The sequence below is a fragment of the Vigna umbellata genome, chromosome 2, assembly GCF_029865625.1.
Source record: "Vigna umbellata cultivar VRB3 chromosome 2, Vumbellata_1.0, whole genome shotgun sequence".
Classification (NCBI taxonomy): Eukaryota; Viridiplantae; Streptophyta; class Magnoliopsida; order Fabales; family Fabaceae; genus Vigna; species Vigna umbellata.
The window spans coordinates 41,661,049-41,682,040 of NC_142166.1; the positions used below are offsets into that span (position 1 = coordinate 41,661,049).

The window sequence follows — 20,992 nt, forward strand, 5'->3', positions numbered from 1 at the left end:
TTGTATATTTATATAATTTGTCGCAACCAAGTCCATTGATTAACCATTAGTACAATATATTTTTAGATAATATAACGTGTCAATCAATCATAAATACCGTATATTCGTTCTTAATATGAATACATAAACATGATGTAATAATTAACATTTGTTAAATTTGTTATGATTATATTATACTATATTTGATAGAAAATATTGTTATTAAATTTGATCTTTTATATGATAATGAGCTGACCTGACCTATTAATAAATGATTTATAAGATATAAAAAGTTATATTTCGAGTATCTTGTAGATAGAGAAAATATCTTATTATAGATTATAGATGCAAATGACAATGACAAAATTATATATGTATCGAAGCTGAACTCAAGCAGAATGGAAAAAAAAATTAAGAAACTTCACTCCAATAAATGGCCCATTTAATGAGAACATATCATTGTTTATAGAGCAAGTACATATATATTAAAAATTGGTGAAATACAAGGGTTCCCTTGAGTTCTAATTGAACGACAAGTGTAACAGTTGCATTGAGAATGCCGTAAATAATCTGTTTGTCCAATAGCATCAGACCAATGACAAAGTTTAGAGACCACGCAAAAGAAATGGATTAAACAAAATTTTGGACATAAATACAAACAGTACGAGATCAAGATGTACACAAACAATGGCATGCTAATAATAATAAATAAATAATATGTACAAATAGAATCGTCTCCAATTCTTGCTACACTATTGCTCCTGAGTTAAGCAAGCCCTATAGTTTTTTCTCCTGTCAGGTAATGAGTGGAATGCAAGGTTAGCTTTTTCAGCTGGAAGTTGATCCTCCACCTTTGCTACAACGGGCAAATCATCAGAGTAATTAGATAACACATTGAGCATAATTATCCGATAGGATATCGCCTAGTCGATAACTTAGTTATCTGGTGTGCCATGTCACGCGTTAGATCCAAAGCCGTGCAGAAAAATGGATACAAGTTGCAATCAAGCAAACTCTGAATGCTAGAACACGAACCAATGAATTATTTCTGCAGTCATGGATCCAGATGAACCCCAGCAACTTCCAGACTGAACATTGAAAATGTTACACGCAATGAAGGACAGAACTGTCATCGAAGAGTAAAATAATCAAAACGCCACTCAGACAGATAAATTCAACCTATATTCTAATGATTTGCACAAATGGATGCAATGTTATTTGAGTTATGAATGGAAACCTTATAAGGATAGACAAGCATGAAAACAGCCTTTTTTGTGTATAAATTCAGGTGCCATGATAAAAAGAGAAAATTCGTGGAAATTTGAGACAGTATGCATTTACCTCCATAATGCTTCATAGTCGAAGATAGCATGGTTAACCCTTCCGGCCAAGAACATGAGGAAATGAAGAACCAGAGGTCTGGGAAAGTGGCCTTTGGACAAATGAATGGTTTAGAAGTTGAGCAGCGGTGGGACGCTCATTTGGATTAACTTGAAGGCACTGCAGGATAAAATCGGTTGCATCTCTCGAAAGGGAGTCGGGAATAGATGGTCGAATACCTTTTCCAATTCTAAATAATGCCTGCATCTGTTGTTTTAAGAGATTAATTAAAACTCAATCGTCAAAGCCAGCAATAATGCAATTTGAGATATATTAATAATGTCAAAAACCAAAATATTCCACCTAATATAAAAAGCGGGTCACCGAACATAGACAAAATTCATAAGTTAATGGAAAAAGATACACAAACATCCATTAAAATATATTTTTCTTTGCCCAGTTCTTCTTTTATTAAATATAAAATAGTAAAATAATATATTATAAATCACATCAGTAGGTCTCTTTTTGGTATTTTTTTACTATTTAATTGTATTTGTACCAGTACTCCAAGTTTACAAAATAAATGGTAGGAACCTTGACAATTTGGATCAAAAGTGGTAGCCTGAATAGTTACAAAACAGAAAAGTAAAAAAGAATGTAAAGGCGAACACATGAAACAGAAAAAAAAATTGTAGAATTAAAATCAGAAGTGAAATTGTGAGAACTGTAGAAACCTCCCTAGAGACACAAAAAGCAAAATAACGTGTCGCATGATCTCCCTTACTGTGAGCTAACAATAGTAACGTGAGTTAAGTATCAATAATATGACATGTACCCATTCCAAATCACAGTACGGAAGTTGGCCTGTTAACATCTCCAGTACAGTGCATCCCACACTCCATATATCAGCTGGAAGCCCATATCCCTTGTTCTTTCCTTTCACAACCTGCATATTTCAGATTAAGAAGTTGATACAGCTATCAGTAAATCAAAAGATGAAACACCCAAAATGAGAAAATTTAAGAAAGTATTAAGGTTTTAAAAGCAAAGCGATGCTTATTTCTATATATAAGAAGGCGATAAATTATTGAAACAAGACGTGTATAATCACTACCACTATCAATAATTACATACAGCTGTTTATTACATTGATCAAGCCATATGTAAAAAGTCGGACAAAGCAAAAGAAAAAGGTAAAAATTCAACTCTTCATATTCTCTAATAATATCATTGACAAAATGTGGCATGATCCAGTGTTGCTAAGGAATTTATTTCGATGGAGTTCGAGTAATTCCTTGGATCCATGGTGTTAGACCAGTAGCACATTGAATGCAAATAATTTTAACTGTGACAACGTAATTTCATTTATAAGTGTACAGTTTATAGATAAATGGGAGTGAGCAGAAACTAGTGTCAGAGTCAGCATCTAGCTATTAACAGAACCAGTTTGTTAAGGAAATGAATTTGAAGTTTGGAGCCATGTACACGCTCCATTAATAGATTTGGCAGAAGAACCATTATAAAAGTATTTCTGTTTTGATCAAAAGTAAAGATTGAAGGCAAACCTCCGGGGCCATCCAGAATGCTGTACCCTTCATTGATTTAACGTCATTCATTTTGGTTGCCTGAAAAGCAAATCATAAAATGAAGTCAGAAAAATTGAAATGATAAGAAATTTAACATTACTCAGACATCTATAACTGATATCAAAATATTCTAGAAATAAAAGAAACCCTTAAATTGGCAATCCAAAATAAAAATATATTTTGCATACCTTGGCCAATCCAAAATCTGCAAGCTTGACAGATCCACTTGCATCCACCAATATATTTGCACATTTGATATCCCTTAAATCGGGAAAATATAATTTAGAAAATATTTACAATGATTGTTTCATCCCAATTACATAACTGGTACATGAATGCATAAAATAGGATATCAAATGAAACTCAAGCAATAACCCAAAGACAAAATCTGCTACTGAAAACTCCAAATGAAATTTCGCACATGTAACCATCAACCTGATCTTAGTAAAGAACTTGATTTTCCTTTTTAATTATTTGAATTTGAAGCTCAACGTAACTAACAACTGGAAGAAAATAATAGGCCATCCACAAATACAGGACCATTAGCATCAAAAGGTAGTAGTTTGAGGCACGGAAATAATTGGAAATCTTTTCTCCCAAGATTATTCTGTCCATTAACTCCTCAACTCTCGTCTTTGGCCAAATAAGTAAAACGCATTTCAAACTATGAAAATAGAGCAATTGACCAAACAATAAAAAACAATCCAGGCAAATAACAAGAAGAAAATAAAACAAATACCACAAGTTATTTACAAAGTATATATTGCAACTACAAGGACGCAAAAGTGAAAATTCTTTTGAAGAAAGGAAAGCAAGAACCACAGAACTCTTGCCAGCATCGTTCTAGAGAAATGAACCATACCATGTGATTCAAAACCATGATTACCATGGAAAGTACAAGTCATATACAGCAAAGTGAAACAGGATTAAAAAAACAAAATAAAATATAGACTCACCTGTGAACCACATTTCGATCATGAAGATACTTCATACCATGAAGAATCTGTCTTGTATAGGCAGATACTTGGGAATCTCGAAGAGTATACTTTTGGTAGAGGCTTCTAAGGGAACCTTTGGTTACAAACTCAAGAAAGATATACAGCTTTGATTCATCCTGTGAAACATTGAGCAAAGTGTAAAATACAAATATTTTTGAATTATCAGTAATTGAATTTTACGTTACTAGTAATTGCAGTCATGTGAATCCTTCACCATACAAACATTAGACTACATTTCATGGCCCATCATGACATCATGCCCTAACTCAACTACAAACATCCCGCTTATATTAGAAATAATGTAAGAAGTTTGAGTCTTTGAAATGCCATAGGACCTGATTTCATTGGCAAAATCTGTGATGGCAACTTCAAAATAGATTTAATAATGATAGTAAACAAGAAAAATATATGAACTTGAACATAGAAGAAAATGAGACAAAACAGCGAAATCTCAACCTGTAAACAGCAAGGAAATGTCAAAACGAGCATAAGAAAGAAAAGGAAATCAGAAGAAGAAAGTACCATTTCTGTGCCATAATATTGAACAATATTTTCATGCTCAAACTGACTCAAAAGTGCTATTTCCTGAGAGAGAATAAAAAAACAAATCTGAGAAAATAAACATAGTGGGAGAAGCATGAAGAACAGCAACATCTCAAATGATCTAATGGAGTATTGCACAAGATAGCATAATATTTATCTGATAAAACTTTTCTTTTTCAAAGAAGTATTCCATTATTGGAAAATTGTGTAAAACTGTAAGCCCCTCACCTGCTCCAGTTGATATACACTTTGCTTTCCCTGAGTCCCCTGATCAAGCAATGAAACTTCTTTTACAGCAAAAAAGAATCCATCACTACAGTGATTCAGAAAGCATAACTAACATGTTAGTAGATATCACTTGCACAATAACATAAATGTATGCTAAATCATTGTAAAGCTTGGTTTCCAATTTTGTACAGAAAATAGAATAAAAATTGAAGTCGCAATTTGATAGGAAGATGCTAAATTAGAAATTATCTTTTGAGATGTTTTTGGATTTGACAAAAATATGGCACTAAAACGCAATTACAATATCTTGCCCCTGCCAAATCTAACACACTTCATTAATTTTTTCTATAGTTCTCTTTAACTAAGATTTTAAATATGTTTATTCAATTAGAAGCCATCTGTATCATTTCATCAATTTCACATAGTGTCCAAATGAACAAGCTAAGAAGCTCAAAGTCATTTCCTAATCGGGATGAATAATAGAAAACTTGCAGAATTTAATTTCAGAAATTCTCTTCACCACTACTCAAAAAAAGGCTATCAACAAAGTATATTAAAAAAGACAACACATCAAGGAACTATTAAGTATTATCATTAGGGTAATGGTTAAGACATCAAATGTAGAAAGTTTGTTTTTTTTGGAAAGCGGAATAGCTTTACCAACCATTGCCTAATTTAAGGGCTATGGTTAACAAAACCACTAAAAGAATTTAGGAAATTTATCAAAGAAAATAAAAAAGCAATAGAAATTTCACACACTAGTTTTCATCTCACGTCAAACAGACATTGGACACAGACAACCCCACACAAAATAAAAGGGTCGCAGTCTGCATATCCTTGACAAACTAACATTTTTGAATAACCAAAATCTGGAAGTTAGTAAACATGGCAGACATTTTGGATGAGATGGCAAAAAACCATTTTAGCCCGTCTTCAACAAAAAGGGAAGCAATTGAATTTGAATATATCATAAGCCCTTGTGCTCCAATTCTGGCCAAATAGAAGAAGAAAATAAATATTTGATAACATTATCAGATACACTGCAAAATATTTTCCACCTTCCCACCCAAAAAGAAAGTTTTCTTCAGGGCACAAACTGACAATTTCTGAATCAGTTAGCTCAATTCAAAAGACGTCAACCTGCGGATTCAACGAGTTGGTTCAAGACCTACTGGACACAAGTGGGTAATGTTCATCTTTAAAAAAATTGTGTAATAATCATTACTCGTGTTATCATTGGAACACCATCAAAAAGTATCAGTTTCTATAGAACAGCTAAGTCTTGCTCTTACTAATTCTGCTCAAGATAACCATTACCTACTCTTTATTTTGAAACATTTGAGTAAATATCGGATCCGGATACGTGTTGGACAGATGCGTATACAAATTGAAGTATCATCATATCACCCATTTTTTAATTTGACAGAAAACCATAACAGCACAGCCTTGCCTACTTTATTTTCGTATTCAAACCCACACAGCAACATTCTAGAACTAACCTTCCTTTCCAATCATAAACTCCAAAACTACCAACGCATTGACCCCGCCGCCAATCCTATCCACGTCATTCAAAATTTAAATTGGAAATCTCCAAAATTGCATTTAACGTAATAGAATTTTAATAGTTTTAAAAACCTTTTCTACCAACTACCACTAAAGGAAAACATCACAACTAAGATCCAAAGCCACAATAGGAAAGGGAGGGAGAGGCAAGCACACCGCACGTGCTAAAGTGGACTAGTTTTTCTAATGCCTGATAAAATAAATTGGCTGAAGGAGTGAAAAAACTAATTTTATATCTATGTGGATCATTGAAATGTAATTGTGCAGGATGTAATTGTGCATGAACTCCCAAGTGCAAATCCCAAATAATAATAATAGTTTTAAATTTATAAATAAATAAAAAATAATAGATGATGATGCATAAGAGAGAATGAAAAGTGAAGGGTGAACAGAATGCACTTACTCAGAAATTCCTTCATAAACGGTGCCAAACGAGCCACCCCCAAGAAACTCACCCTTCTGCCAACTTCCGGCGGTAATAATCCGCTTGATTCTCCCTTGCGGAGAAATATTGTTGGGGGTATGATCCGTTGTACTACTAGAAGAATCATCTTCGTTCGACGTGGAAAACGAACATGATTCAGAAAGCCCAGCCACGATCTCCGCAATCCTCGCTGCATTATCCACATTCTCTTCCTCTTCCCTCTTCGGGCTCGCTCTACCCACTTCCCCTTCTTCTTTCTTCGATACCTCCCGCTCTACTACCCCTAACGGTGCATCATTCTCTACATCCCTCGTATGCTCGGAGTGCTTCAACGATAACTCTTCCCCTATCGGAGCCAAATCCCTCAAAAGGTCCCACGTGGAACACGAGCTATCATCCACCAACTGAACTCTAACCCCCGGCGGCGGCTTCAGCATCGGCGGACGAACACCCTTAATACCAGTGGTCGACTCATCTGCCTCCAAAACCCTAACCCCATCTCCTAATTTTTCACTAAATTCACCATCCTCTGGTGGTTTCAGTATTCTCTCCTCGTTTATGTTCGGTACTTCTTCTTCTTCGTCCTCTTCCTCTTCCTCGGGAATATCGAGGTTTTCGAGCTTCAGTCTCGGGAGGATATCGGAAGAGGAACGAAATTTCATGGCTTCCCAGGCCGCAGCGGGAATAGAGAAGTCTTCTGGGCCGGAAAGACCTAAACTCCTGCAAATTCGATCGAACTCTCCCTCGACGCCCTCGATTCGGAAGCTGGTGCGGTCGTAGAACTCCATGGAGCGTGTGTAGAGCGCTTCGTCGGAGGTAGATGATCCGGAGTCGTATTCAGAGTACTTGAGAGCGTTGCGGCGCTCGAGCTTGGGCTTCCTCCGCGGGTTTTTCTGATCCATGGCTTTGGTGCGGTTGCGGTGCTCAAAAATCCGAGATAGGTGATGCATCTGAATCCATCTAAAACGACGTCGTCAATGGATTGAGGAATCGATTTAGCGGCTGTGAAACTGAAGGGTTTGAAGAGGTGGAGAGGGAGATGTGTAGTTTTCTATGATTCTTGTATATTGGTGCGATGTTAGAAACGAAACGCGCGAGAAGAGCGACAAAGTAAACGGAGCTGACCAGAGAGGAATGGGGGATTGATCGAAATAGAAAGTGAAGAAAGACTGCACGCACAAGACCAGTAAACGTCGTTGAACTGGAAACACAAAACGCGGTGCCACATCGACGACCCTTCCATGACTTGGATTGCCCCACTGCATTTTTTTTTTCTTAAATCAGATCAATAATAGGCAATAAGATTTTATTTAAAAATATTATTACCAAATTTTAACTGATATTCCAATCATGTCGATTCAAGAAATATAAGTATTTTTTTTATTAAAAATCCATTCCATTCATTTTACTTTCCAAACATTTCAGACATGGTTTTTATTAGAGAATCTCACCGTTATTGATTATTTTAATCGATGCCTGAAAACACTTTATCATTAATTAATTTTTTTAATTTTTCCTCACCTTTCTAGAAATATGTGTGTTATGAGATATTTCATAAGAGTTCGTGTTAATTTTTGTTAAGAATCTTTTCGGAATATCTTTATGGAGAAAATTGAGAGTGTTAGGTAGCTTAATGAATTTCTATGTCTAAAACAATTAATGCCTAGACAAGATTTTCACGTGGTTATTCAACATTTTCTTTTTAGCACAAGAAGTGTCGTTAACATTCAGAACAATAATTATGAAATTTACAATAAAATAAGCTACTAGTTTTGAGACTAGAAACAATATCATTTTACAATAGCTCGTCCTAATATACAACATTCACTGTCTAAGTCATTCTAAATGGTTTACTCTATCAAATTCAATAACATAAAGTAAGAAACGTTATAAATTTAGACATATAAAATTTAGTTATTGAACAGAAATATTCCAAAGATTTCAATTACATGAAATCAAATATAATCTTAGACTTAGATATGTTCAAGCCAATATTCTTTAAAATATACAAGTGTAAAAAAAACCGGTTTGCTTTTAGAAATTCATTAATGTCTACTCGGCCAATTATTCCTGTTACTCTAACATCCAAAATAAATAAATGAATAACCTTACTTCAAAATTTGTAAACACATTAACTTGTGCAAAATGTTAAATAAAAATATCATTTAAGTTATGGTATGTTGGAATTGTAGTAAATTTGATTAAAAACGCACACAAAATCATTTTCTTAAAGTGTGGATATTTAAGGATTTATTTTGTATTGTGCAGACTTCTTAGATATAACATGAAAGTGAGAGATTGTGTGTTATCTGGAGAAGCATAAAAGCATCTATTTATAAATAGAGTATAGGATCATAGACTCCATGATCCACAAAAGATAACTTCCAAAGGAAGAAGTGGAACTTGTAGTTGAAACTCTCTAACTTGCATAATGGATATGCACCACTTGGAGCATAAGAATGTAGTTTGAGACAATAAATCTACACCTAATGGAACTATAATGGGAGATCAACAACAATCATGTAGCATGGAAAGGAGATCTGGATAAAAGATGACGGGATGAGACTGTTATGTTATGAATCTTTTTCCTATTACAATGTATAAATAACATGTTCAACAATTGCAAAATTTGCATAATCTTTCACAATGTTATTGTTTTCACAACAATCTTCCACGTGTTGCAAAAAACAAAAAATAAAAATAAAAAAACTAAAGAATAAAATCTTAGGTCTCATATAATATATAATGTATCAGAGTTGGTGTAACAAGTTATATGAATCAATTCCAGATTGAGAAACTCAACACACATTATAGTTGATATAGTCAACTATGTGAGCTTAAACACTTATTGCATGTTAGAAGTTTATCAATCATAATATACCCTTACAATTATTGTTGTTACCGTTGTGGTATTCTTATTAGACCATGCATTTATTCAGATTTAAGAAGTGCTTTAAATATCTTGCCAATATCTCATGCAAGTAGTTCAACTTGATAGATAATTTCATCAAGCATATAATGGAAATTATAAGTCACCCATAGGGGATATGAAAATTATTAAAACTTTGTTTAAAGCTAAAATTTTTATACAACATTTAATTTTAACTACAAAGTTCACTCTGTCAATAATGCATTGTTTAACACTCTAACACACAATAGAAATGGACAATTTTGATTTCAGAATAATTTTAGTGCTACTAAAATTAACAAGTGACTTGTTTTTACTCATATGAATTTTGTTCACGAAATCTCTAATCACAAAAGGTTGGGTTTTAATCAATTGTTTGTTTGGAAGTGTTTTGAGTCTCATTCTCTTAAATGTTTCTAAAGTCATGTTTTTTCCATGTTCATCATATGATTTATTAGATTTCATATGTCTTAACATAATCAATGGAAATTGTTCTACTCTTTAGAAACGCTTTATCAAATTGTAACTCAATTTTATATGTGTGGTTTTTCCATTGTAGGTTTTATTTTTAGTTGTAGCTAATGTTAACTAACAATCGTAGTATCTTGATACAAATAAGGTTGGTTTCACTCTTAATTGAATGTTTGCTAAAAAGCTTTTCAATCATTCAACTTTAGTTCCAACCATATCAAAAGCAACAACCTATGATTTTGTTGTTGATCTTGTAATAATTGTTTGCTTAACTAATCTCCATGTAATCACACCACTCTCATTAGTGGATTTTATCTCACATCAAATATTCAATTAATATCGCTCTACCGTTCTAGTAACATGGGAAATTCATCATATTAAATGGTATAATCCATTGTACCTCTTAAATATTTCACAATCATTGACAATGAATCCCAGTGTTTTTTATCAAGACATTAAGTGTAGATATGCTTACTAGTTTGAAGTAATATTATTCTTGGGATAACAATAGACTACCTCCATTCTTTATGATTCTAAATCCTAAAATCACATCGGCTTATCACAAAAAGTCATGCTCATTGACACTTTCCTACCACTCAACATCTCGGAACTAAATTGCTCTAGACCAGTAATGAAAAATGACGCTTAACGGTGCATTGAGCGCCAAAGCATTCATAATTTTTATGACACTTAACGATACAAAATTGACACTCAGCAATCTATAGCTAAAATGCTCACTGAGTTGCATAATGAACTGTCACTCAAAGCTAGCCTGCCACTACTCATTGTATCGTAAAACAACATATGAAAATTATGTAATTTGGGAAAATGGAATCTGTTCAAATTGCCAAATTGGTATTTTCTTCTTAGTACTTTGGTTAAAAATAAATTTTAATGTCAATGCAGAAACCATTTGGCTCAATAGATCAAATCTTAAGTTCTCCAATCAACACAACTCAACCAAGATAATTCAACATAACAAACATCCAATAGATCAAATTCAGTAAATCAATTTTATCATACAACTCAATCGTGCAATTACATATTTAAAAATATCTACAACACTAAAACAATTAAATTGGCTTCCCTTACCTAAGAGACTACAAAATTTGTTTAAGAATCCCTAAAACACCATCAGATGCACAAAAACACCTATCTTCCCCTAGGAAACAAATGCACACCGTTAGAACCACTGATTAATAAAGACTATTATAGAAGATTCAAACATTGCATGCGAGTCAAAAAAGGTCACATGCGAGTCAAAAAAGGTCACATGCATAAAGAGAATAAGCAGGCTAAGAAAAAGGGTAGAAAACCAACTTACTATATTAAAAAAACTAATTGAACAAATTTGAATAGCTCGTTGCATGGATCATCTTAGTGGTCTTCAATATTCAAACAGATGAATTAACGGTGAAAAAATGTGCTTAATGAAATTGTGTGATTTTAAGATAATAAAATCTTTTATATATTTCATATGTCTTAACATTAGATTTCATCATATGATTTATTAGATTTCATATCTCATTCTTCATAAATTATGTTCTTTTAATTACTCTAATGAAAATATAAATGCTTCTTGGAGTGTCCACGTCTTTATAACAATTTAATGTCATTTGTCCATATGTATTCAACATTCTTAATATTAAAAAAATAAATAAAACAAATATCACTGGTTAATTTGACTCAAAAAGATTAGGAAAATCCAATTGATTTAATTTCTCCAAACTCAGGAAAAACATAAAAAAAGCCACTGTCATCTTAAAATGAAAGAGATGATCTTGTAGTTCTTGGTCTGGATGGAAATAAAGTATATTTTCATTACATGATTTATTAGATAATGAAAACAGAAGATGTGAAAAACTATTTCAAACTCAAAAAAATTACAAAAATAAACAGTTCAAAAAAGCTCATGCTAACTTAAGGAAAGTTCAAACAGAAACAGAAAGAGTTGTCTCGCACTTCTAAATATTCTCTACATACCCACCTATGTCGGTTTCAGGTGCAAGTACCATTTGTTGAATATCGCTTGAGCTTTTTTGGGGGAGTATGACACAGATTACTTCAACTCTGTAAACCGGGTTTTGCACGAGAATGGGCAAATTTGCCTACTATATTACCAAAATAGGCAAAGTCAAACAAATTTACGTAAATGGGGAAGTCGTGGGGGGCCCAAACGACTTCAAATGAAGAAGTCGTGCCCCCCTGCACGACTTCACACTGTAGATTACTACAGTGCTGAAGTCGTGCACCCCAAAAACGACTTTAGAGGACTGTAATCGATTACAGTGTGCTGGTAATCGATTACAACGTGTTGAAATCGTGGTCACCCAGCACGACTTCAACTTGAATGGGAAAAATGCACTGGTAATCGATTACGGCAGGTGTGTAATCGATTACCAGGTTGTTTTTTGTGGAAGATTGACACTGGTAAGCGATTACAGGGTCGTGGTAATCGATTACCAGTGTGTTTTTGGTTGATTTATGAAATTTTGTATTGTAATTGTGGTGGATATTTTGAAGTTTATTAAGTGTGTTGATATGAAGTTGTGTAAGCACGCATCGTTGTTAATTACATTGTGATGTATTGTTTTGTATAGAAAGAGTATATCATTTGATTTAATAAAAATAAGAGAATATCATAATATGAAAAGACAAAGTATTTTATTGAATGAAAAGTGCATTACATAAAGAAGAACAACCTAAAATGTAAAGAAAATGACAGTAGAAATTGAAAGACATCTAGGAAGATGATCCACCGTGTGGACCAAAATGACGACGCAGATACTGGATGTCGTGCTCCACATTTTCAACTCTAGCATCAATAGTATCGAACCGGTCACCCATATTCAGCTCCAATTGTTCAAATCTTGCATTCATCGTTTCATTAAGTGTATTGAAGCTGTCGCCAACAAATGTTCGGAGATCGTTTATCCCCGTCATGACTTCATCAAATCGACTACGAGGAGGTGGTGGTGGTATGTATAGTTCAGGAGGTGGGTCACGCTGACGTTGAGGTGGAGGAGGAGAATTTTTGTGCACCCATCTGTTGTCAGCATTCTGGATGAGTCCAAATGATTGTATGACTGCTCCTGATATCATCCAATGCCTAGTTGGTGGCACCGATATTTCATCCTCCAGTGGAACTTGAAAATGTTCCAAGACGCGGGTGACCAATGTTGGATATGGAAGTGGAGCACCGTCCCTCAAACCCTTCTTCATCCTATGTCGGATTAGATGGGTCCAGTTGATCTGCTTTGCCGTCATTATAACCCACATAATCAGAATATCTTCCTCGGTTGCCTGTGCAAAGTTAGAAACACGAGGAAACAAAACACGACATATAGTATAATGTAAGACTCTAGCCTCAGCTGTCATATTCCCGGCTAGAAATCTAGTGGTGGGGCGATTGTGTGGCAAACAAAATAATTGTCTGGCTGCGTTCATATTAAAATCATTGGCCCAATCCTCACATAATTTCCCTTCAAAGGACAACTCAACAGAGGGAAGATTGGCTATAGCAGCGAAAATGCTGGGTTTGATAATAATTTGGACATTGTTGACCTCACTTTTCATTGTGCCATTTTCAGCAAATTTTAGGTTACTATAAAATAGACGCACCAAATGAGGATTATATGCACTAAAATCGCAGCAAAATTCATCCAATCCCAAATTTTGAAGCATCCGAAAAAATTCAAAATCATGGCTCTCAAAATACTGCTCATCTAGATATTTTGGCTCAATGATTGGGCGGTCTTTGTATAGTGATAAATACCTTTGGGCTTGTGCAGGAGTTGAAAACTGAACATTGTAGTGTTCAGCGGTGGGTGACGGTGGTGGTGAGGGTGGCGGAGAGTTTTGTGGCGGTGAAGGTTGACGGCGGCGACGTCCCCCACCTGTAGAAGATGATCCCCTTACTCTTTGCCTTTTCGAAGATTCCGCCATTTGAAAATCCAATCGGTGCAAAGTGAAGAGAATTGAAAGGGGAGTGGAGTTATGGTGTTTTAGAGTGAAAAAGGTGGAAGATTAGGTGATTTTTGGAGGTTGGAGAGGGTGGAAGAACCCTTGGTGGCGCTGCAGCTGGAGTGGTAGGGGTGGTTGTGCGTGGGGAGAGAGAAAAAGTTGAATATATAGAGTAGGGTTCGTCGCGTAATCGATTACAGGTTTGATGTAATCGATTACACGAGCCCTCTGGTAATCGATTACGAAAACCAAGTAATCGATTACCAGTCAGTATGGTGTGGCCCAGTGTGGAAAATCCTGGAAGTCCTATCATGGAAATGTGGTAATCGATTACGGACAGAATGTAATCGATTACCAGTATGGCTTGTTATGCATAGTTCAAAAAATCCAGCAACTTCTAACACTGGTGGACTAGTAATCTATTACGAAAGACCTGTAATCGATTATCAGTCATTCTTGTGTGTGGATTTAGATAATTTTTGACCTGTTACGTTAAATTAGTTATTGAATGCATTATGTATTAAAATTGGTTTGTATATAAAGTTCAGTTGAATAAGGTTAAATGACGATAATAGTTTATGATGATAAAACTGTTTTTTAATTACTTTAAGAGAAGTAAACAAATTACATATTTATAAATAAAGAAGGCAACCATTCTATCTATGTCCTCCAGTTCCACACGGTGGTCGTCGTCGATGTCGTTGGGCTCGCCTTTGTGATCGTTGTTTCGGTGTGGGATCGTGCGTTGGTTGGTCTTCATCCGTCGGATCACTTTCATTGCACTGTTGATGGCTTTGATAGTCAAATGTCGGTCGATAGACGTTATGTGAGGATGAAGGGTGTACATATGAAGATGGTGGAGTCATTGTGGTGGTTCCAAAATAATTGGATGGACCTCCACTGAACAGTGTGGATGGTGGAAAGGCGAAATAACCACTCTCAACCGCAGGATATGTTGGTGTCGGTGGAATGTTTTGTTGAAACCTTGAATTTACAGCTGGATGTTGATAGTTGCCATGGTCAGAGGCAGACCTTTGTGGATCATGATATGAAGAAGATGCACGGTGTTGATATGGCGGCTGAAAGTGTTCCTCGTGGTCCATGTCATACTGCGAAACACAATTTCTATTAGTTAATAACACAAGATATGAACAGTATAATAAAATTTTTTGGAGGAAATATTGTACTACCTCAGAGTCCGTTGAATCTTCTATTAAACCAATGTACCGGATGGTATGACTTATATACCACTGCATATACTCCGATTCATCTCGCAAGTGACCATTTTTCTGAAAAGGTATCCCGTTGAAGACACGATTATGTCGGTCATTCCACAATCCAATCCACTGGTGATGGTGTTCATGCCAATTCCAATCAGCGCGTCCTCTCATATCCAATTTATGTTCCTCATCTAGATTCATTGGTGGATGAGGAACATTTTGTCTAAAACCAAACTGTCGCATGACCCGGTCGGATTGTTGGTATTCTACCACAGAGAAACATATAAGTGGCACAAGTGCCCGACATGTCGGTGGCACTTCTACTTGAATGAGATGTGAAATTTCAGCACGTCTGTACGGTGTCCATAGGAACTGCATCATAAGAAGTTCTTAGTTTAGGGTATACTAATTAAGCCATCAATTGTACAAAAAATTTATATCATAAAAATTTGTTTTGTATTTCAAAAATACTTGTCGAGGTGATACGTCGTCTATTTTCTGGCGAAATTGTTTAACAGTTGTCATGTCCTGGCAAGCAGACTGTGTTGTGCGACACCATCTTTTCGCAAGTGGAAAAACTGCACCAGAAGAAATCTCGTGTTCTGTGACTTCAAGTAATTCTGGTGAAAGACATGTTATTCTTTCCCATGCCCAGCACTGTAACAAGATCATGCACCCTCCGATATTGTCTTGGTCAGCCCTAGTCCCGTGATCAAGGGCACGATACAAGCAGGAGAGCGTGGCTGATCCCCAGCTATACTGTGAAACGTTTTGCAGGTCGGCCAATAGGGGAAGATACATCAAATGCACCATGCTTGCAGATGTATCTGGCATCATCACACTGCCAATTATTATCGACATATACGCCCTAGCGTATTGTTCAATAACCTGTTCCGTTGCATGATGAGGCACTTGGCGGAAAGTGTTATTCAACCATGACACTTCATTATGTTTCCCCTTACACAATTCTCAGGTGGAACATGTCCTAGTAGTTGATGACAAAATACCGTTAGGGGACTAGAACTTATGCCAGTGACCACCTGTCCTTCAATAGTAAGCCCCAGTTGTAATGCAACGTCTTCCAATGTAATTGTAGTTTCACAATGAGTTTCCACTCTCCACCTTTCAACCAAAGCAGTAACAAGGTTGTGACTTATCTCCATACTTGAAGCTTGTAAAATATGGATAAAACCTGCTCCATGTAAAATATTCTTTATTCTTTCATCAATTTCGTGGACATGCTTTGCTAACCAAATTGCATGTCTTCGAGGGCAAATGACTCTTTCATTGCCTTCCCAAATAGACTTGACGATGTGTTTATCTTGTAGACGTAAAAGGGACATATCAACAGGAAGTTGACGGGCAGAAGCCATTTAAATTTTGTGGGTGAGAGTAGGTTACTCAAGCTTTGACAAAGGAGAAGTCTATTTGGTATTGGAACTCAGATTTGGTATTCGTAGACTAGAGGGATATGGAAGCAAAGACCATGCTTAAGGGGTTTGGGTATTGAAACTGAGAGGACGTTGGGAGAAATGAAATGCACCCTCTACCAATTTAAGTAGAGGAATTGATTCCCAACAATATTCAAAGTCACGGGAGATAGAGAAAGGAAAGAAATGACAATTGATAATAAGTGCCCTCAGAGATTCTTCAACCTGCAAAAAAAGAAGACATGCATGTGAAAAAGTACAAATACAATTATAAATGTACGCATGCAAATGAATAGGAAAGTTGGTAAGCATAGTTGAATACTATTATTGGTGTTCAGAGAAAAATGTGAAGCATGCATGTGTACCCTTTCTTGTCCCCCGTAGTCCAATGCATCCATAAATATAATTTACATATTTATAATGAAAAGTAATTACTAAATTCATATAATAAATTTTCATGAATTGGAAAAACAATATGGAACCCAAAAAATAATTTTTGCAAACTGTAAAACCAATGGGAATGGGATTTAAAAATCAAAAAAACAAAAAAAAGGGAAGTTGGAGGGGGTGGGCACGACTTCAATAGGTGAAGTCGTGTACCACCTACAAGACTTCAACAATTGAAGTCGTGTAGGGGGTGCACGACTTCACCTATTGAAGTCGTGCCACCCCCCAACTTCCCCTTTTTGAATTTTTTTTGATTTTTAACCTTTTGTAATTTTTTTTTCATTCCTTTTTCTAATTTTTTTTACATTCCCTTTTTTAAAAACATCCATTATGTGTATTTATAATTTAATTAATTTACAAACTATTTTATTCAAATAATTTAATGTATTTATAAAGTATTTTGTGAATGACGGTGTAGGGAAGCTATCAAAGTGACAGTGCTTTACGGATGGAGGTGATTCATATCACTTTACAGGAAACGAATAGATGTTATACTATTGGTACCTTCTAATTACATCAAACCAGTGCTATATTCACAGTCCAGCAAATATTGTTGACTACTTTGAATTTTACATCATAACACACACTGATGCTTGTGAATGTATTATACGCTATATAAGAAGTCTATCTTCACATTCACTCTCCACGCCCAAAACCTCTTCCACTAGAGCTTGCCAACCAAAGTCTTCCGAATATTTCCTAAAAAATGGCATCATGGAACTTGCCATCATCTTCATCATCGCAGCTCATTGATGAAGAACCTTTAATATTGGACAACGTTGATGACTTCAGCACGGATGATGAATTAGACAACATAATCGAAGATGACAACAACGACGACGACCACATAGCACAATCATCTGCACAAGTAATTCCAGAGTTGATTCAAGGTATGCAGTTCCAGTCAAAGGAGGAAACTATTCTTGCAATGAAACATTATCACATAACAAACGGTTACAAATACACCGTTGTTGAGTCCAAACCCAACATTTATGTTATTCGTTGTCTGGAATATCACAACGGTTGTCAATAGCGTCTTAGGGCAGCTTATAGCAAAGTCCGTAAATATTGGGAAATCAAAAATATAGACGGACAACATTCGTGTTTCTCAACAATACTATCTCAAGATCATACGAATCTTGATAGTACTCACATTGCCACGATCATATCCAATTCAATCCGGACAAACCCATCCATTCCTGTCAAGAGTTTGATTGCCGATATTAAGGGTCGATTCGGATATTCTGTGTCGTACAGAAAAGCTTGGATCGCTAAACAGAAGGCTCTTGCTATGGAGTTTGGAGACTGGGAGGACTCTTATAACCACATGCCCAGGTGGTTGCATGTCGTCAAGGAAGCAAACCCAGGTACAATTTTACAATGCACTGGTTCTCCTGTCAATATTGATGGAGATACCGACGATAATTGCTATATTATGGAAAGAGTTTTCTGGTCTTTCGGTCCTTGCATAGAAGGATTCAAGTACTGTAAACCCATTCTTCAAGTTGATGGCACATTTCTCACGGGTAAATATCATGGAACTTTGCTAACCGCCATAGGTCAAGATGGCAATAGAAATATTTTTCCCCTGGCCTTTGGCATTGTAGAAGGTGAGACAAAGGAGGCCTTGATATGGTTCTTTCAACTGCTTCGAGAACATATTTGTCATCAACAAAATATTTGCATCATCACTGACAGAGGAAAGGGTATATTGTCCGCCTTAAGATCAGATGAAGTTGGTTGGGAACAAGATGGTTTGAACTCTGTTTATTGCATACGTCATCTAGCATCCAACTTCAACACCAAATTCAAAAATCACGACCTAAAAAAACAATTCATCAATTTAGGTACTCATACAAAAATTCTTCTAACACTTATATACTTTTATAATTTTGTTAACATTATTATTCTTTAATTTATTTTTTTTATTACCTTATTACAGCTTACGAGGTGAAGCAACCAACTGTCACAGCAAAACTTGCTGCTTTGAGAAACCAATACCCACAACAAGTTCAATGGATAGATAAAATTCCATTACAAAAGTGGTCTCAGGCTTTTGATGGAGGGAGAAGATATGGACATATGACGACTAATCTTGCTGAGTGCACCAACTCCATTTTAAAGGGAGCACGTTCATTACCAATATGTGCTCTCATCAGAACAACATTTGAGAGGACACAATTACGGTTTGTTGAACGTGGATTAAAGGCCAACTCTATGATACAAGCAGGACACCAATATCCTGAACAGATCGCCGACATCATTAGGAAAAATCAACAACAATCCGCATATTGTCATGTTCATCGCTACAATCGTGAAAATTCTGAATTTGATGTTCAAGAAATTTCAACACCTCACCACTACCGCCCAGTTCCACTTTCGTACAAGGTCAGTCTAAATGAATGGTGGTGTGATTGTGGACACTTCCAAGCTACTCGTCTCCCATGTCATCATGTCATTGCTGTTTGTGCATTTTCGCATATCCCCCTAACCCAAGTAATCAATCCAGTATACAGTCTTCACAACATTTTCAAGGCATACGAAGTACAATTTCACCCAATCCAAAATGAAGACTATTGGTCTCTGTATACAGGTCCAAACTTCATACCAGATCCTAAAATGCGACGCAAGGCATCCGGAAGACCATCTACAAATAGGCTTCATAATGAAATGGATCAATCCAATCCAGATAAGCCAGAAAAATGCTCTTACTGCCGCAACGAAGGTCATCATAGGGGAAATTGTCCTTTTCGCCAATAGTTTTTTCTTAATGTTACCAAATTGTAATCAAATCCATTACTCATATATTACTATAAATATTTCCTAGATATATTTATTTACTCTTTTCCTATAACATAACCAATACATAACATATGTCAAATACAAAATCATTTTCATAAACCAAACAAAAACCCACTGGTAATCGATTACACAAACCCTGTAATCGATTACCAGAGTGCTTCTTCCTACAAAACCAACCTGGTAATCGATTACTCACATGCCGTAATCGATTACCAGTACGTTTTCTGTCTACACATTTCAAAATCTGCAGGGTCTCCATTTCAACACTGTGTAATCGATTACAATGAAATTGTAATCGATTACAAGCCCCAGAAGTCGTTTTTAGGGTGCACGACTTCAACACTGTAGCTATGAACATTGTGAAGTCGTGCAGGGGGGCACGACTTCTTCTTTTGAAGTCGTTTTTACCCCCCACGACTTCACTTTTGGTCAATTTTTGCCTAGTTCCGTAATAAATTGCTCATTTTTGCCTAATTTAGTGAAAAAGCCCTGTAAATCACAATAGATCAATCATATTCTTATATTTACAATTGAATTGTATATAAAGTCAACACATCTAAATGAATAAAAAAAATATTTATGATTACGCATATAGTTAAGGATAATTTTAGATCTTTTCTTTCAATATCAAATTAATGTCTTCTGTTATAAAGTTGGATCTAAACAGATGTCAAAAGATAACTCGTTTTCTATCTTTTACTAATAAATTAATAAATTAAATGTAAAAGTATATAACTAAAAGCAAAAATATTTTACAAATTTTGATAGGGAGTCTGACCTTACTTATTTCTTTTGTATATAACTCAAAATAATGAAAAAATGTACCATAAGCTATCCAAAATTTATCGCTACTATTTCAAATAAAATAATAATAAATAAAAATATGATAAAGACTTAAATAGAATAAATAAAATGTTGAGCACTTTGTCTATTATCTAAAAGATAAAGAAGCGTTACATTTAATTAAAAAATTTTAAAATTATAGATATCTACAATCTAAACTATTATTTCAGAAAGATACTTGTTTACTAGCTGAGTGAAAAAAAATTGCCAGAATAAGTTTATAAAGATATATTAATTTTGATTTTTTTTAATTTTATCTTTTTAATT

General features: G+C 35.2%; 3 protein-coding genes across 4 annotated transcripts; 1 reads left to right on the forward strand and 2 right to left on the reverse strand.

Moving 5' to 3' along the window:
* Window positions 1-589: 589 nt before the first annotated feature.
* LOC124838824 (mitogen-activated protein kinase kinase kinase 1-like) lies at window positions 590-7,894 on the reverse strand. Of its 2 annotated transcripts, none has more exons than XM_047314515.2 (9): window positions 6,621-7,894; window positions 4,655-4,739; window positions 4,406-4,468; window positions 3,842-3,999; window positions 3,074-3,146; window positions 2,865-2,924; window positions 2,135-2,245; window positions 1,321-1,566; window positions 590-1,067 (listed from the first exon to the last, which is right to left on the reverse strand). In XM_047314515.2, exons 1-8 carry the CDS (start codon window positions 7,589-7,591, stop codon window positions 1,354-1,356), a joined length of 1,734 nt encoding a protein of 577 aa, XP_047170471.1. In that variant the 5' UTR covers window positions 7,592-7,894; the 3' UTR covers window positions 590-1,067; window positions 1,321-1,353. The 2 variants fall into 2 exon arrangements, with proteins under 2 accessions (XP_047170471.1, XP_047170470.1); XM_047314514.2 differs by having other exon boundaries at window positions 590-1,105; window positions 6,621-7,893.
* Window positions 7,895-14,639: 6,745 nt separating this feature from the next.
* Window positions 14,640-15,404, reverse strand: LOC148204042 (uncharacterized). The gene is made up of 2 exons (XM_088107558.1): window positions 15,171-15,404; window positions 14,640-15,092 (listed from the first exon to the last, which is right to left on the reverse strand). The coding sequence occupies exons 1-2, from the start codon at window positions 15,402-15,404 to the stop codon at window positions 14,640-14,642; spliced, it is 687 nt and encodes a 228-aa protein (XP_087963684.1).
* Window positions 15,405-17,786: 2,382 nt separating this feature from the next.
* On the forward strand, window positions 17,787-19,840 carry LOC124846045 (uncharacterized). Its single transcript, XM_088107838.1, has 3 exons — window positions 17,787-17,970; window positions 18,208-18,927; window positions 19,023-19,840. The coding sequence occupies exons 1-3, from the start codon at window positions 17,787-17,789 to the stop codon at window positions 19,838-19,840; spliced, it is 1,722 nt and encodes a 573-aa protein (XP_087963964.1).
* Window positions 19,841-20,992: the final 1,152 nt, after the last annotated feature.

What these genes read in the sequence shown, in the direction of transcription:
- LOC124838824 (XM_047314515.2), bottom strand. Translation starts at nt 7,591, where the DNA reads ATGCATCACCTATCTCGGATTTTTGAGCACCGCAACCGCACCAAAGCC. An exon ending in GTGTATATCAACTGGAGCAG is followed by an intron (nt 4,469 to 4,654) that starts GTGAGGGGCTTA and finishes ATTCTCTCTCAG; the next exon opens with GAAATAGCACTTTTGAGTCA. An exon ending in CATTCTGGATGGCCCCGGAG is followed by an intron (nt 2,246 to 2,864) that starts GTTTGCCTTCAA and finishes TGAAATATGCAG; the next exon opens with GTTGTGAAAGGAAAGAACAA.
- LOC148204042 (XM_088107558.1), bottom strand. Translation starts at nt 15,404, where the DNA reads ATGAATCTAGATGAGGAACATAAATTGGATATGAGAGGACGCGCTGAT. An exon ending in ATTCAACGGACTCTGAGGTA is followed by an intron (nt 15,093 to 15,170) that starts GTACAATATTTC and finishes TGTGTTTCGCAG; the next exon opens with TATGACATGGACCACGAGGA.
- LOC124846045 (XM_088107838.1), top strand. Translation starts at nt 17,787, where the DNA reads ATGGCATCATGGAACTTGCCATCATCTTCATCATCGCAGCTCATTGAT. An exon ending in AATTCCAGAGTTGATTCAAG is followed by an intron (nt 17,971 to 18,207) that starts GTATGCAGTTCC and finishes TACTATCTCAAG; the next exon opens with ATCATACGAATCTTGATAGT. An exon ending in AAAACAATTCATCAATTTAG is followed by an intron (nt 18,928 to 19,022) that starts GTACTCATACAA and finishes ACCTTATTACAG; the next exon opens with CTTACGAGGTGAAGCAACCA.